This window comes from Spea bombifrons, chromosome 5, assembly GCF_027358695.1.
Source record: "Spea bombifrons isolate aSpeBom1 chromosome 5, aSpeBom1.2.pri, whole genome shotgun sequence".
Classification (NCBI taxonomy): Eukaryota; Metazoa; Chordata; class Amphibia; order Anura; family Pelobatidae; genus Spea; species Spea bombifrons.
The window spans coordinates 16,284,352-16,300,662 of record NC_071091.1 but is presented as its reverse complement, the minus strand read 5'-3'; the positions used below and the strand labels follow the sequence as shown (position 1 = coordinate 16,300,662).

The 16,311-nt window shown below is 45.4% G+C and overlaps 1 protein-coding gene across 1 annotated transcript; it reads right to left on the bottom strand.

Moving 5' to 3' along the window:
- Positions 1 to 11,781: 11,781 nt before the first annotated feature.
- GATAD1 (GATA zinc finger domain containing 1) lies at positions 11,782 to 15,890 on the bottom strand. The gene is made up of 6 exons (XM_053466616.1): positions 15,811 to 15,890; positions 14,675 to 14,899; positions 14,434 to 14,559; positions 13,400 to 13,459; positions 12,843 to 13,026; positions 11,782 to 12,435 (listed from the first exon to the last, which is right to left on the bottom strand). The coding sequence occupies exons 2-6, from the start codon at positions 14,897 to 14,899 to the stop codon at positions 12,245 to 12,247; spliced, it is 786 nt and encodes a 261-aa protein (XP_053322591.1). The 5' UTR covers positions 15,811 to 15,890; the 3' UTR covers positions 11,782 to 12,244.
- Between the last annotated feature and the right edge of the window lie 421 nt (positions 15,891 to 16,311).

Genomic DNA, 16,311 nt, shown 5'->3' with positions numbered 1-16,311 from the left:
TAATTTTAATGTTTTTTTTAAAAAAAAAAATAGGGGTTTATTTAAATGTATTTTAAAGTTAGATTTATTATTTAGTACTTGATTATATTTATTAAATGTTTATAGTAGCGTTACCTACCAAGCTATAACTACCTATGTGTATTTGCATTTTGCATACCTAGTTTAGCTAAATTAGATGGGACAGGACTGGAAAAAAGCAGGACTGTCCCTGAAAAAGTTGGGTCTGTTGGCAGGTATGTGGATGGAAAAATGTTATAGGGTGAAGTGTGAGTTATAGTGTTAATGTAATGCTATTAGTGAGTGAAGGCCAGGGCAAATAACAAGGAAAACGTCCTTGTGTTTTGTGCATTGTAAGTGTGTGTGTATGTGTGTTATGTGTGATGTCACTGTGTGTTATATGTGTTATATGTGTTATTGTGTGTGTTATGTTTGGTTGGTTGTGTATCAGAAGGAAAATAATGAAATGGAAAAGGAAATGGGAAAGGCAAATGAGTGGGCAATTGGCGACCCGCTCACCTGTTTCACCCCAGGGCAAAGCACCCAAACACTGTCAGTCTTAGACGTTTGGCAGCAGACTTCCAGAGCTCAGACACAAGGCCCTAGCGTAAGCTGGCCACTCCGGCGGAGGTAGCAGGCGTTGCCACACCGCAAACAGAGGCAGCCAGGGGGGAGAAACTGCCCTTACCATTAGGGACATTTTGGGCATGACTCTAGCCAGGAAGCGAACTGGCAGAGAAGAGATGCTGGCACCACCACCAGCAGCAGCATTGAAAAGGCGAATGAGTGGGCAATTGGCGACCCACTCACCTGTTTCACCCCAGGGCAAAGCACCCAAACACTGTCAGTCTTAGACGTTTGGCAGCAGACTTCCAGAGCTCAGACACAAGGCCCTAGCGTAAGCTGGCCACTCCGGCGGAGGTAGCAGGCGTTGCCACACCGCAGACAGAGGCAGCCAGGGGGGAGAAACTGCCCTTACCATTAGGGACATTTGATTCATGACACTAGCCAGGAAGCGAACTGGCATCGAAGAGACACTGGCACCACCAGCAGCAGCAGCAGCAGCAGAATTGGGAAAGGCGAATGAGTGGGCAATTGGCGACCCACTCACCTGTTTCACCCCAGGGCAAAGCACCCAAACACTGTCAGTCTTAAACGTTTGGCAGCAGACTTCCAGAGCTCAGACACAAGGCCCTAGCGTAAGCTGGCCACTCCGGCGGAGGTAGCAGGCGTTGCCACACCGCAGACAGAGGCAGCCAGGGGGGAGAAACTGCCCTTACCATTAGGGACATTTGATTCATGACACTAGCCAGGAAGCGAACTGGCATCGAAGAGACACTGGCACCACCAGCAGCAGCAGCAGCAGCAGAATTGGGAAAGGCGAATGAGTGGGCAATTGGCGACCCACTCACCTGTTTCACCCCAGGGCAAAGCACCCAAACACTGTCAGTCTTAAACGTTTGGCAGCAGACTTCCAGAGCTCAGACACAAGGCCCTAGCGTAAGCTGGCCACTCCGGCGGAGGTAGCAGGCGTTGCCACACCGCAGACAGAGGCAGCCAGGGGGGAGAAACTGCCCTTACCATTAGGGACATTTGATTCATGACACTAGCCAGGAAGCGAACTGGCATCGAAGAGACACTGGCACCACCAGCAGCAGCAGCAGCAGCAGAATTGGGAAAGGCGAATGAGTGGGCAATTGGCGACCCACTCACCTGTTTCACCCCAGGGCAAAGCACCCAAACACTGTCAGTCTTAAACGTTTGGCAGCAGACTTCCAGAGCTCAGACACAAGGCCCTAGCGTAAGCTGGCCACTCCGGCGGAGGTAGCAGGCGTTGCCACACCGCAGACAGAGGCAGCCAGGGGGGAGAAACTGCCCTTACCATTAGGGACATTTGATTCATGACACTAGCCAGGAAGCGAACTGGCAGAGAAGAGACACTGGCACCACCACCAGCAGCAGCAGCAGAATTGGGAAAGGCGAATGAGTGGGCAATTGGCGACCCACTCACCTGTTTCACCCCAGGGCAAAGCACCCAAACACTGTCAGTCTTAGACGTTTGGCAGCAGACTTCCAGAGCTCAGACACAAGGCCCTAGCGTAAGCTGGTCACTCCGGCGGAGGTAGCAGGCGTTGCCACACCGCAGACAGAGGCAGCCAGGGGGGAGAAACTGCCCTTACAATTAGGGACATTTTGGGCATGACTCTAGCCAGGAAGCGAACTGGCAGAGAAGAGATGCTGGCACCACCACCACCACCAGCAGCATTGAAAAATTGGAAAGGCGAATGAGTGGGCAATTGGCGACCCACTCACCTGTTTCACCCCAGGGCAAAGCACCCAAACACTGTCAGTCTTAGACGTTTGGCAGCAGACTTCCAGAGCTCAGACACTAGGCCCTAGCGTAAGCTGGCCACTCCGGCGGAGGTAGCAGGCGTTGCCACACCGCAGACAGAGGCAGCCAGGGGGGAGAAACTGCCCTTACCATTAGGGACATTTGATTCATGACACTAGCCAGGAAGCGAACTGGCATCGAAGAGACACTGGCACCACCATCAGCAGCAGCAGCAGCAGAATTGGGAAAGGCGAATGAGTGGGCAATTGGCGACCCACTCACCTGTTTCACCCCAGGGCAAAGCACCCAAACACTGTCAGTCTTAGACGTTTGGCAGCAGACTTCCAGAGCTCAGACACTAGGCCCTAGCGTAAGCTGGCCACTCCGGCGGAGGTAGCAGGCGTTGCCACACCGCAGACAGACGCAGCCAGAGGGGAGAAACTGCCCTTACCACTAGGGACATTTTGGGCATGACTCTAGCCAGGAAGCGAACTGGCAGAGAAGAGATGCTGGCACCACCACCAGCAGCAGCATTGAAAAGGCGAATGAGTGGGCAATTGGCGACCCACTCACCTGTTTCACCCCAGGGCAAAGCATCCAAACACTGTCAGTCCTTGGCGTTTGGGAGCGGACTTCCAGAGCTCAGACACAAGGCCCTAGCGTAAGCTGGCTACATTGGCGGAGGTAGCAGGCGTTGCCACACCGCAGCAAGTGCAACCAGGGGGGAGAAACTGCCCTTACCATAAGGGACAATTAAGGCATGACACTAGCCAGGAAGCGAACTGGCAGAGAAGAGATGCTGGCACCACCAGCAGCAGCAGCAGCAGCAGCAGCAGCAGCAGCATTGGAAAAGGCAAATGAGTGGGCAATTGACGACCCGCTCACCTGTTTCACCCCAGGGCAAAGCATCCAAAGACTGTCAGTCCTTGGCGTTTGGGAGCGGACTTCCAGAGCTCAGACACAAGGCCCTAGCGTAAGCTGGCTACATTGGCGGAGGTAGCAGGCGTTGCCACACCGCAGCAAGTGCAACCAGGGGGGAGAAACTGCCCTTACCATAAGGGACAATTAAGGCATGACACTAGCCAGGAAGCGAACTGGCAGAGAAGAGATGCTGGCACCACCAGCAGCAGCAGCAGCAGCAGCAGCAGCAGCATTGGAAAAGGCAAATGAGTGGGCAATTGACGACCCGCTCACCTGTTTCACCCCAGGGCAAAGCATCCAAAGACTGTCAGTCCTTGGCGTTTGGGAGCGGACTTCCAGAGCTCAGACACAAGGCCCTAGCGTAAGCTGGCTACATTGGCGGAGGTAGCAGGCGTTGCCACACCGCAGCAAGTGCAACCAGGGGGGAGAAACTGCCCTTACCATAAGGGACAATTAAGGCATGACACTAGCCAGGAAGCGAACTGGCAGAGAAGAGATGCTGGCACCACCAGCAGCAGCAGCAGCAGCAGCAGCAGCATTGGAAAAGGCAAATGAGTGGGCAATTGACGACCCGCTCACCTGTTTCACCCCAGGGCAAAGCATCCAAAGACTGTCAGTCCTTGGCGTTTGGGAGCGGACTTCCAGAACTCAGACACAAGGCCCTAGCGTAAGCTGGCTACATTGGCGGAGGTAGCAGGCGTTGCCACACCGCAGCAAGTGCAACCAGGGGGGAGAAACTGCCCTTACCATAAGGGACAATTAAGGCATGACACTAGCCAGGAAGCGAACTGGCAGAGAAGAGATGCTGGCACCACCAGCAGCAGCAGCAGCAGCAGCAGCAGCAGCATTGGAAAAGGCAAATGAGTGGGCAATTGACGACCCGCTCACCTGTTTCACCCCAGGGCAAAGCATCCAAAGACTGTCAGTCCTTGGCGTTTGGGAGCGGACTTCCAGAACTCAGACACAAGGCCCTAGCGTAAGCTGGCTACATTGGCGGAGGTAGCAGGCGTTGCCACACCGCAGCAAGTGCAACCAGGGGGGAGAAACTGCCCTTACCATAAGGGACATTTGAGGCATGACACTAGCCAGGAAGCGAACTGGCAGAGAAGAGACACTGGCACCACCACCAGCAGCAGCATTGGAAAAGGCGAATGAGTGGGCAATTGACGACCCGCTCACCTGTTTCACCCCAGGGCAAAGCATCCAAAGACTGTCAGTCCTTGGCGTTTGGGAGCGGACTTCCAGAACTCAGACACAAGGCCCTAGCGTAAGCTGGCTACACCGGCGGAGGTAGCAGGCGTTGCCACACCGCAGCAAGTGCAACCAGGGGGGAGAAACTACCCTCACCATCAGGGACATTCGAGGCATGACACTAGCCAGGAAGCGAACTGGCATTGAAGAGAGACACTGGCACCACCACCAGCAGCAGCAGAATTGGGAAAGGCGAATGAGTGGGCAATTGACGACCCGCTCACCTGTTTCACCCCAGGGCAAAGCATCCAAGCACTGTCAGTCCTTGGCGTTTGGGAGCAGACCTACAGAACTCAGACACAAGGCCCTAGCGTAAGCTGGCTACACCGGCGGAGGTAGCAGGCGTTGCCACACCGCAGCAAGTGCAACCAGGGGGGAGAAACTACCCTTACCATCAGGGACATTCGAGGCATGACACTAGCCAGGAAGCGAACTGGCATTGAAGAGAGACACTGGCACCACCACCAGCAGCAGCAGAATTGGGAAAGGCGAATGAGTGGGCAATTGACGACCCGCTCACCTGTTTCACCCCAGGGCAAAGCATCCAAGCACTGTCAGTCCTTGGCGTTTGGGAGCAGACCTACAGAACTCAGACACAAGGCCCTAGCATAAGCTAGCTACACCGGCGGAGGTAGCAGGCGTTGCCACACCGCAGCAAGTGCAACCAGGGGGGAGAAACTACCCTTTCCATTAGGGACATCTGAGGCATGATTTCAGCCAGGAAGCGAACTGGCAAAAGATACTGGCACCACCACCAGCAGCAGCGTTGGAAACGGAAAAAGGTGAATGAGTGGGCAATTGACGACCCACTCACCTGTTTCACCCCAGGGCAAAGCATCCAAAGACTGTCAGTCCTAGGCGTTTGGGAGCGGACTTACAGAGCTCAGACACTAGGCCCTAGCGTAAATTGGCTACACCAGCGGAGGTAGCAGGCATTGCCACACCGCAGCAAGTGCAACCAGGGGGAGAAACTACCTTAAACATTAGAGAGAAAAAATTTAACTTTCCAAGCTAAGAGCTGGGTAACCCAATTTGGGCAGATTGAATTTAAGAAAGGCAATCTGCTCCATCAGATGAGGTGCCATGCGTGAGCGCTGTGGACTCAGTATGTTTCCAGTCATAGAAAACACGCGCTCACTTTGAACAGTGGTTGGCGGACATGATAGAAGCTGCTGCGCAACCCATGAGAGTGCAGGCCACACACTCTTCTTTTCATCCCAGTAGCTAAGAGGATCAACATTAGGAGCAGAAGGAACTTCACAGAGGTAAAGTTTGACCATTTCAGCAGCACTACTCTCCTTTCTGCTGCTAGCTCTGTCAGATGGTCCAACTATACTGCCAAGTGCCTCTTCCCAAAACGCAGCTGCTCCACTCAGCTGTGTTGTGCTGCTTGTGGCACTGCTGCTGATGCTGCTGCTAGGGGTAGCAGACCACATCATCTCTTCCTCCTCCTGCACCTCACCCTCCTCGGACAGCATTCCCATTTTACGCTGCCAGTCACGCACCTTGTTGACCAATTGCTCCCGGTAGCTACTGAGAACATTGAATTTCAAAGCTAGCTTTCCCTTAATTCTTGGATCACAAAGGCACGCTAGCATCATTTCGGGACTCTCTTCCATTCGCTTGCGAAGGTGTACTTTTAGCAGATCCTTCAGCTTCCTGACTATGGCTGCTACGTCAGGATGTAGAGTGCCACCTTGAACAGCCTCACGGTTTCCAAGGAACACATCCATCTTGCTGCCTAGATGGGAGAACACTGGGATTACCTGGGCCAGACTGGCAGTGTTTGAGCTTAAATTTTCTGTGGCATCCCTGAATGGTTTAAGGACTGCCACTAGCTGGGCGATCACTGTCCAATCCTCCCTATTCAATGGAGAGGTAATCCCAATATTGTGCTCTGAGGCAAGATTATGGATTGCCCTCTGCTGCTCCAAAATCCTCTCTAGCATGTCTAACGTGGAGTTCCACCGTGTACTGACATCCTGACGTAGGCAGTGTACGGGAAGACCTGACCTCTCTTGCTCTTCCCTCAAAAGTTGGCTAGCCTTAACACTATGGTGAAAGTGCCCAGCGATCTTTCTGCAGCGGGACAGAACTACTGCTGCCACATTAGTTCCTTCTGACATTGCTGCCTTCACTACAAGATGGATGATGTGGGCTGCACAGCGCACACCAACAATATGACCATCTCGCAGCGCTTTCACCATATTGGCACCTCCGTCAGTTACCACAAAACCAACTTCAACATTGGTGCCCGCCTCTGCTCCCACCCAAAGGCTAAACATTTTCCTAATCGCATGCAGAATATTTTGGGAAGTGTGCTTTTCATCCATCACTTCTGCATGGAGAAGGAATGATCGGTAGCCTGCTGCAGCAACTTCCTTAGACACACCGGGCTGCCACCAGTGTGCTGTCAAAGAAAGAAAGGCATGCTGGGCGCTAGGTGCACTCCACAAATCTGTAGTGAAATGAACACACTGACCAGCAGCCTTGGAAAGCTCCTCTTTCACTGCTGCAACACAGGACCGATACAGCGAGGGGACAATGTTCCTGCTGAAAGTGGAACGTGACGGAACTGTGTATTGTGGAGCCACAGCCGCCATCAATTGTTTGAAAGGCTCCCCTTCAATCATGGAGAAGGATGCCCCTCCAACAGCAATGAACTGACCAATAAGTCGCGTTACTTTATTGGCCTGCTGTTTGGGCATCGTTCTCTTGGAGTGGAATGCCCCAAATTCTTCCAGGGTGGGCTGGGCATGCAGTGCTCCAACCTGCCTTGGTCTCTGGCTGCCAGCACTAGTTGCTGCTGCTGCTGCTGCTGCTGCTGCTATTGGCTCAGAAGAAGAAGCTGTTGGGGTTTTTCCACGGCCACCAGCTATGCTGCCTGCACTAAGTTTTACCTCTGCATCTTTCCCCAATAGCACAGCGTTGTGTTGAGTGCTGAGGTGATGCTTCATGCTAGCACTGGTAAAATGGCCAGACACTTTCCCTCTGCTTATTAGCTTCCCACAATGTTTGCACTTTCCATAGCGCCCTTCTTCAACATTTTCAAAGTGCTCCCAAATTGGGGCGCGCATAGCCTTGGAGTGTGCCTTGGGTGCTGCTCTTACTGCTCGGGGTGGATGAACAGAGGCAGAACTAGTGGTGGTGGGACTGGTGGTAACAGTACTGGCCATAGTGGGACTGCTAATTGCTTTAGATTTGCTAGGTTTTGCTGCTGCTGCTGCTGCTGGTGGTGGTGATGGTGATGATCGTAGCGGAGAAGGTGGAGGCTCAGGGGAAAATTGTGCACTAGTCATTTGGACACTGCTCCCTGAGGAATCTGATTCCTGACCACTCATCTCCTCTACTTCCTCTGGCTCATAGTCTAGCTCTTCATTAGCCAGATCGAATGGAATTCCTGCTAGGCTGGAGCTAAGACTGATATCGTCGTGAGACTCGTGACTAGTAGTAGTGCGAGCAGGAAGAATAGACTCTGCACTTGGCCTCTCAGTCTCAGGCTCCTCTGCTACCTCGCTAGGTGGAGTTCCACTATGTGTAGCCCTCTCTCTAACTGTCTTTACAAAAATTTTGTAAGGACTTGGTGGCTTGCTAGAGGTACTAGGAGGACATGGCGTGGCGGTACCAGTGGGAACAGTAGGCGCAGCACTAGTGGTGGTAGAGGCGGTAGAGGTGGGGGTGGTGGTGGTGGTTTTCCCTACAAAGGAATGAGATCGCTTTGGTTTGGGACCCCTCTGAGTCTTGCTGCTAATTTGGCTCTGCTTGGTACCTTGCATGCTGCTGGTGGATGGGGAAGATGCTGCTTGGGGCAAAAGGCACTTCTTTTTAGTCACTGGGCTGGTACTACTTGTGCTACCCTTTAACTTTGAACGTGCTTCTGGTGCTTTAGGCTTTCCGTAAAAAACCATAGAGCTTGTGGGCCTAGCCGCACTACTACTGCCTGCTTTTGGTGCCTTTCCTTTACTTGATGATCCTTCAAGCAATGCTTCCCCAAATGATAAGCGAGAGCTTGGCCTACTTGGCCGACTAGACTGACGCAAAGGCTGCATCTTAGAACTGGTGGTGGTGCTGGTGGTGGTGCTGGTGGTGGTGGTGGTAGATGGAGCTTGTCCCTCCTTAGTCCCAAAAGGAGGATCCATTTCAAATTTTGTGTTGTGTGTGTAGTGTAGTGTAGTGTAGTGTAGTGTAGTGTTTAAAAAACTATAAAAAAAAAATAAAAAAATAAAAATAAAAAAAAAGGAAAAACGAATTAAAGACAAAAAAATTAGAGGAAGTTCTCTTCAGTGCTACTGCTTAAAAAGTAAAACTATGCACTACTGCACTGTGCTGTGTGCAATCTGCCAAAATCCTAAAGTTATTTAAATTATTAACTCAAGATTAACTATTTAATAACTAGCAGTATTTTATTTTTAATTTGAATTTACACGGGCCTAAGAGCTTAGCCTACTACTATACTAGCCTAAAGCTATATTTCCTTACTATAAGTCTACCTCTAGGCAGACGCTCTCAAACCCACTAAGCTAAAGTGAGGTTAAATCAGATTCAGTATATGATTTATTAATTAATATTAAGTTATATAATATTAATAGATTAGAACTAATTTACTTATATATTATGTATTATAGATAGAAGAATATAGATTATGAATTAGAATTTAGAATTAGAATTACTTATATTATAGATTATGAATTAGAATATTATTTATAATATATTATAGATTAAGATTAAAGAAGATTAGAATTATTTTAGTACTACAGCTAGTAGCTTGAAGCTTTGCTTAGTACAGCTCGTCACAGTCAATTTTTCTTGAAAAGAATTAGAAATAAAATAAAATGTCACAGCAAAACAGTTATCTTCACTGCTTGCTGCACTCACTAGCCCAACAAGTTCACTTCACTGATGGACTGAGGTGAGCAAAACACTAAGGGTACTTTTAATAAAATTGAAATAAAATGTAAAATAAATGAGAAAATCTTTGCAAAACAGTTAACGTCACTGCTTGCTGATCAAAAAAAAACACAGCACTTATGCGGCTGCACTCACTAGCCCAACAAGTTCACTTCACTGATGGACTGAGGTGAGCAAAACAAATGAAATAAAATGAAAGATTAATTAAGAAAAATTGACTTGGTCTCTTACTGTTGCTAAAACAAAACACAAACTATAGAGCTGCAGCACCAGTACTAATAAGATTAGCTGAACTATACGCTAGTAGTAATTAATTAATATTATTACTTTTATTTATAGCTAATTTAATTAACTATTAAGATAAGAAAGAATTAGAGAATTATTGATATTACTGATTTTAGATTAGACACTAGTAGATGTTCTGAATGTCTACAGTACACTCTACACTAGTATACTATTACTAACTATAACTGACAAATATATATATTTTATAATGAATTCAATTATTAATTATATTAATTAATATTACTGATTTTAAATTAGACACTAGTAGATGAATGTCTACAGTACACTCTACACTAGTATACTATAGTATATATATATATATGACTGACAAATATATATATATATATAATATTATAATGAACTATTAAATTATAGATTCTATTAAATTGTAATTTATAAATTCTATTTAATTTATTTAAGCAGGACAGGCAATAGGCACTAGTGCCAGCCCAGGGCAAGGGCACCCCAGTGCCACTGAGGCACTGGGTGCACTGTCAACTCAACAGCACTTACACTAAAGTTGATGACAAATTAATTTTAAAAAAATTAAATTAATCAAATTATTATTAAATATATTAATTAAGTAGCACTGAAGTGAGGATGAAGTACACAGTGAGAAATGGCAGGCTAAGGCTTACCAGTCTCACACAGAACAGAACAATCTCTCTCTGTAACGCTCGGATGCAGCACAGCAGTGTTGCCAAAGCAGTCACAGCGAAAAATGAATGGATCTCTCAGGCAAGCTCTGGTCTTATAAAGGCGCCTTCAGAATTCAAAAAACAGCAGCACAGGCATTGGACGAGACCCTTAGCGTTACGTCACAAGAGTGAGCTGATTGGACAGACGAGGATCAGCTCACTCCTGTTTGAAATTTTGGCGGTTGCGCGGCAAAAACGAAGACGATCACGAAGAATCTTCGATTCTTCGTGATTGTGAGTCTTCGTCTTCGCCTACGGTTTGCCGGCACTGTATTCTGTTCTACGTTCCTTCGGAACGAACAAAAAAACGGCCTCTTCGTGCTCGTTTTCATGTTCGCCCGAAGACGAATGCACAAGTCTAATATTTAGCACCAATACCAAGTATTATGGAAAAATATGCCTAATTTTCCTTTTTCTTGCATTTTTAGAAGAGAAACAAGTGCCTGTCGTGTTCATTCTAAATAAAAATTAAACTTCTGTATTATTTACTCCTCCCCTTGATACCGCTACTGAAAGCAGAAAATATTTGTATATACACGTGTTGCACATGCTTATCAGCACTCCCACTTAAGTCAACGAAAGTTGTCTTTAGTTTTTTTGAGCAACCATGGAGTTCAATGCTACGGAGTCTATGCCAGAGAACGATTACACTTCCTACTTTCAGTAGAAAAGCCAGGGGAGGAGTGAAGTAATAAAAGTAAAACAACCAATAAACATGTTAAGTCTTAATACAAAAGGGTCTGCAGACTGTCGCAACACCTCATGTGAATTGTGTCCACCTCATTTATTGACCAAGTTACATCATTTAACCTAGAACGCACATTTTAGGTCCACACAAGCTTGGAAGCACACTTCCTGAAATAAAAAATTCTCCCAGCACTGTAAGTGGCAAAAAACAAGGAGGGATTGTTAGAGTTTTTCCTGTAATGCTAGTGAGTGGTCTCCACGTGCATCATGGTTTAGCCTAGAGTTGGTACACAGGTTCAGTATTTCTTTGGCACCCCTCTCATAACTTAAACACACGTACATACCAACACACAAACCCACTCTAACACCCACCATCTCCCTCCTCTCTAGGCTCACCCCTTACGATCTAACACCATACATTAAAACATACAATATGCACTGATACACAATCATGTTAACACCATTCACTAAACCTCCCCCAATCTTCAGAGAAACACATGTACATACCAGTATGCATTCACTTACTGTGATACGAACGCTGCCAACAGGTGGTTGGATGAAATCACAGATATCCTAAACTGAGAAGAGTTGGAAAGAAAAGATTCTCAGAAATGTATATGTTACATCTCATTTTTAATCTCAGAGAAGTCTTTTGTATAACACTACTTGGCATACTTACCTCAATGTATCATAAAATATTTCATTATTCAACTATGAAATAAAAGGTAAAGCGTTAGAAGCCAATTAGATTACATATACTTTTATATACGTTTTTATACATATATACACACAAAATGCTGTACATAATACATTTCACACAGTATAAAACCATCAGTCAGTTAAAATCACAGCACGTCATTTTGTGATTTAGATATCAGTGTTGAGTCATAACACTGTTAACATGCCTGACGTCACCCCTTTTCCATCATCAGCTCGCAAGCCTATCTGTCATGTGTCCATGATGAGTGCTGCTGGATTGAGTGCTCAGTTTAGAGAGCAAATGAAATATGAGTGCATCCATGTCCAGCAATCATGAACAGCTTCAGTAAATGCACCAGCTGTGCAATCAGGACACAGGGACTTGAGTTACTGAATTGAAATGCCATCCAGGAATTGAACATTTGGCCCCAAAAGCACACAACAAGAGTAGACAAGAACCACCTAGCTAAAAGTGATTGGCAAGACAGTCTTTTATATTGATTGCAGGAGTAGGGCCAATACGAGTCCAAATGTACCCCTTTTCAGGTCTGGTGGGAATGGTGGGGAAAGGTGAAGAGCGAGACTTAAAGTATTCTGAAGGTGCGTGACATACAAACTCCAGACACTCCATCTTCCTGGGAAGGTCTTCATCTGGTCCTGGAAAAACAGAACCAATAAATCCTTGTTACACATTACAAAGAACACCAACTTGTCACTCTGCAAAAACAAACAAACAAAAAAAACTACTTCTAGTTACATTTAGTTGGAAAAGTCTCCTTAAGCCTGTTCCATGATGCAGCTATCCATCAATACTAAATAGAGCAAAGCTAGGGCTGCACTCCAAAAGTTATGTAGAACTGAGATTCTTGAATCAACCAATTACTGTCAGGAAAACAGCGCAAAGATAAGTGGGAGTTCTTTCTATGCAAAAAGGTGGCATTTAAGTGACTATGAAGGATAGCGTGTCCCTTTAATATTTTCAAATATTCTCAACAAGCATTTGATTTCATAGTATACTGTAAGAAACTGCCGCCCTCCCCAAATAAAAAACAAACAAATCTAACCTATAATGTAAGATGCTGGATCAAAGCAGTCCTGTGGGCTGGCTATTGTAGGTATTAGCCATGTGAGAGCAGCACTTTTTTCACAATACTGATCCTGAATGAAGCCTCGGATTTGTGCATAATACGTTTTACCATCGTCCTCATCGACAACAGAAACCACATCTCCAATCTGATAGAACAATCCCTAGGACAAAAGAAAAAGGAAGGTTAAGCAGAGTAAAACAATGTATTGCTCTATATTTGTGCATGTAATCAATTTAACCTCCCACACTTTTATTTTTTTTTTGTTTTATTTTTTTGTTTTATTTTTTTATATATATACACTTTTATATTCACTTAGCATACCGGCACTATATGTTCAGCATGTCATGGTGACATTACACATCATTTATGATCTGAATTCATCAAGGGTGAACCAAAGGTTACACCAAAGCTTTAAAAGTGGGCAACATTCACCATGTAACAAAAACCAAGATTGTAGCTTTCACAGAAAACAATTTTATTTTATCTATTACTTTGAAAACAAACTACATCAAACCAGTAACACTAAAACTTACCTTATGGAAGATGGACTCGCTAGTTACTATTGTAGATACAGCTTCAGGTGCTTTAACGGGCTAGAAGGAAAAAAACGGTGAGATTTTTTCTCTTTTCTTAAACATGGGTTCTTTGTTAAAACACATTTTGGGTGATATACGCAATGGTATACGTTTTAAACCAATGTTGGCTATAAAAGCCCTATTTCAGATCTGTCACTACAGATTAGGAACATACTGTTTTTCCAAGCGTGAATCTCTAAACACATCTGATGTTACAATATACTTATGATGCCAGGAAAGCAAACATAGTGAAGGATAGGGTGCGCATTTAAGAGATTGCCAGGGAAAGAGTACGTCGTGGTAACATACTGCAGGCTCCATTCAGTGATGGTTGTAAAATATCAGTACATGGTGTCTCTTGCACAACTGAATATCCTGACTTGGCGACATTCATAAGATTTTTCGATTTAGGACTTCACCCAAAAATCTGCAGCTGTCTTAAGACCTGCTGTTTTGAGCATTTGAAATTTTCAGTGGATTTGTCTTACACTGCAGGCGCCTGTGTTAATGAACGTTTTCTGTTTTTGGGTTGGGGACCATGGTTGCACATTTTGGGTTGATTAGCCTTTACGGGTATCCTGCATGCTGATTGAGAATGATTATGTAATCACACTTAGAAGGAATTACCTTTTACATTATTGATACACATTATCTAATTCTGATTATACTGTACAGATGCTTTTGTATTAATATGTTATTCTCGAATATACAACCTTTAATATAAAGTGACCTCTGGTTGTTGGCTGATATAAACTCCCATTTGTATATGCAGCATGACAAGCTATTTAATATAAACATATACCATAACAAGATTTGAGGCACAAAGTTACACAAAATGTAGCTGTATCTTAAAACTAGATGTGGTGAGTTTTGTGTTTTTAATATTTAACACATAATATAGTCAGGAGTCATTTCCCACCTTCACAAAAAATACACAGTTGGTCCTGAGACAGCTATCTTCATAGAAAAAAAAAAATAAGATGCAAACGTACATTTTTCAGCTTAAATATGTGCCGTCTTCCTTTTCCTTTAGTAGAAACTTTCTTTTCAACAGCTGGTGCAGACTTGTACTTTGTGTTCCGGAGACGGGCAGATCGTCTGTGGATCTCCTGCTTGGACTGAACACATAATGAAATCCTTGAGAGCAGAACCACTGGATTTTAACAAACATCCATAAGCCATATATGTCATCTACGTACGCAAAGCAATTTTTACTGATAGAGAGAAGCTCACCTGTTTACTGCTGCCGCCATTACTCTGTTGTGAAGTGGAGGTACTTGCAAAACTTGGCCCGCTGAAGGCACTGCATCCACCAGAAACGCTGCTGTGATTACCTCCTCCACCGACACTCTTCCCTGTGCAGTTATTGCAGAGAATTTCTCCTTGGTTTCCCTTCTTCCACATGGAAGATGAATTTGTTTTGCAGACACTGCAAGTTGGCTTCAATCCAAGAGGCATCTGTGAGATCCAGCATGGAAATTGTAATTGAACCAAACACGTTATCTGTTTTATGGATTTCAAATAAACATCATAATAAAATGCCTGTTTATTGTCAAAGTGCCTTCGCCCAGTGAGACAGAAATCTAACTACCTGAGGACACTGTACAAATTTATGATACAATACGGTTCTACCTACGCTGTACAGCATTAGAATAACAATGCCTGGTACTGATAAATGCCCTTTTCTATAATCATGTCAATTTTACCTCGTTCCACCAGGAAATGCTTAAGTATTGTGTGGCACTGATAGCTTATTGCATTAAAAAAAATCTTAAGCGTAGGTTTTTAACATGATTATCTTTTCGGATGAAAAACCCCAATTAATATTTTCTCATGTAAAGGTATATGGCCACATGTAAAGGTATATGGCCTTACACAGGTACCTCCTAAAAGGTCAGTATAAGGCGTTTTTTTTACAAAGATTATTATAAATATTGTGCGCTTATACGGTAAACTGTGGTCATTTTAAGTTTATACCCAGCAAATATTTTGAGCTCCCAGAGAAGAGTGACAGAGGGATGGGAAGAAAAAAAAAAAGACTGCCCTACCTAACCAGGGGCATCTTGGGAGGTATGTGTGTCAGGGCAGCTGCAGCTTTGGGTGAGACTTCTTTGATATGACAGAAATCACTCTGAAATGAGGGCTCACTGCAGCGGATCCGATGGCAGAGCAGTATGTTCGAACACGCGTGGGAGAGCAACACCATTAACATTAACGTATTCAAATAGAGAAGTATGCTCACACGCCTAAAACGCTTTCGTAAATAACCCCTCTCAGGGTCGTTTATGGCTACGAACCCCCGTCCTCCAATAAGCAAAATACCACAACCCTTAATAAAAACACAACGAGAAAAAATGTATTTCACTCACTGTTTAGGAGAGAAATATCCACCTCAATCATTGCCAGCTGTAAACACAGACAAAACAGCACTTCCGGAAGCATAAGATTATCATCCGGGGCATAGAAGAATCAGAAAACAAATCCACTTCAGCGATTGGCCAAAACCATGGAGCCCGCCACCTGCTTAACCAGTAAGAGAAGAGGGCGCGTGAAAACGTAGGCGGTGTTTTCAGAAAGCTGCGAGGCGTTTCCGGAGTGACGTCACATGTTCGCGACGTGCATTGTATGTTTGGTTATAGGCTTTGCGGACTCGGTGTATAACAGTGTTTCACATAATACGGGGGTATAAGCTCCCTTTGTGCTGTGTGCTTATAACAAACGGAAGCGATCATGACCTGTGTAAAACTGATAATGTTTGCATGACAATCAGTCTTCCGGTAGTACGGGCATCAAGTTCAGTAAGAATGGTGCCCATAATAAGTGATTTCCCATTTAACCGCAGCCGGTAAATAATGCATTAAGCTGCAGTT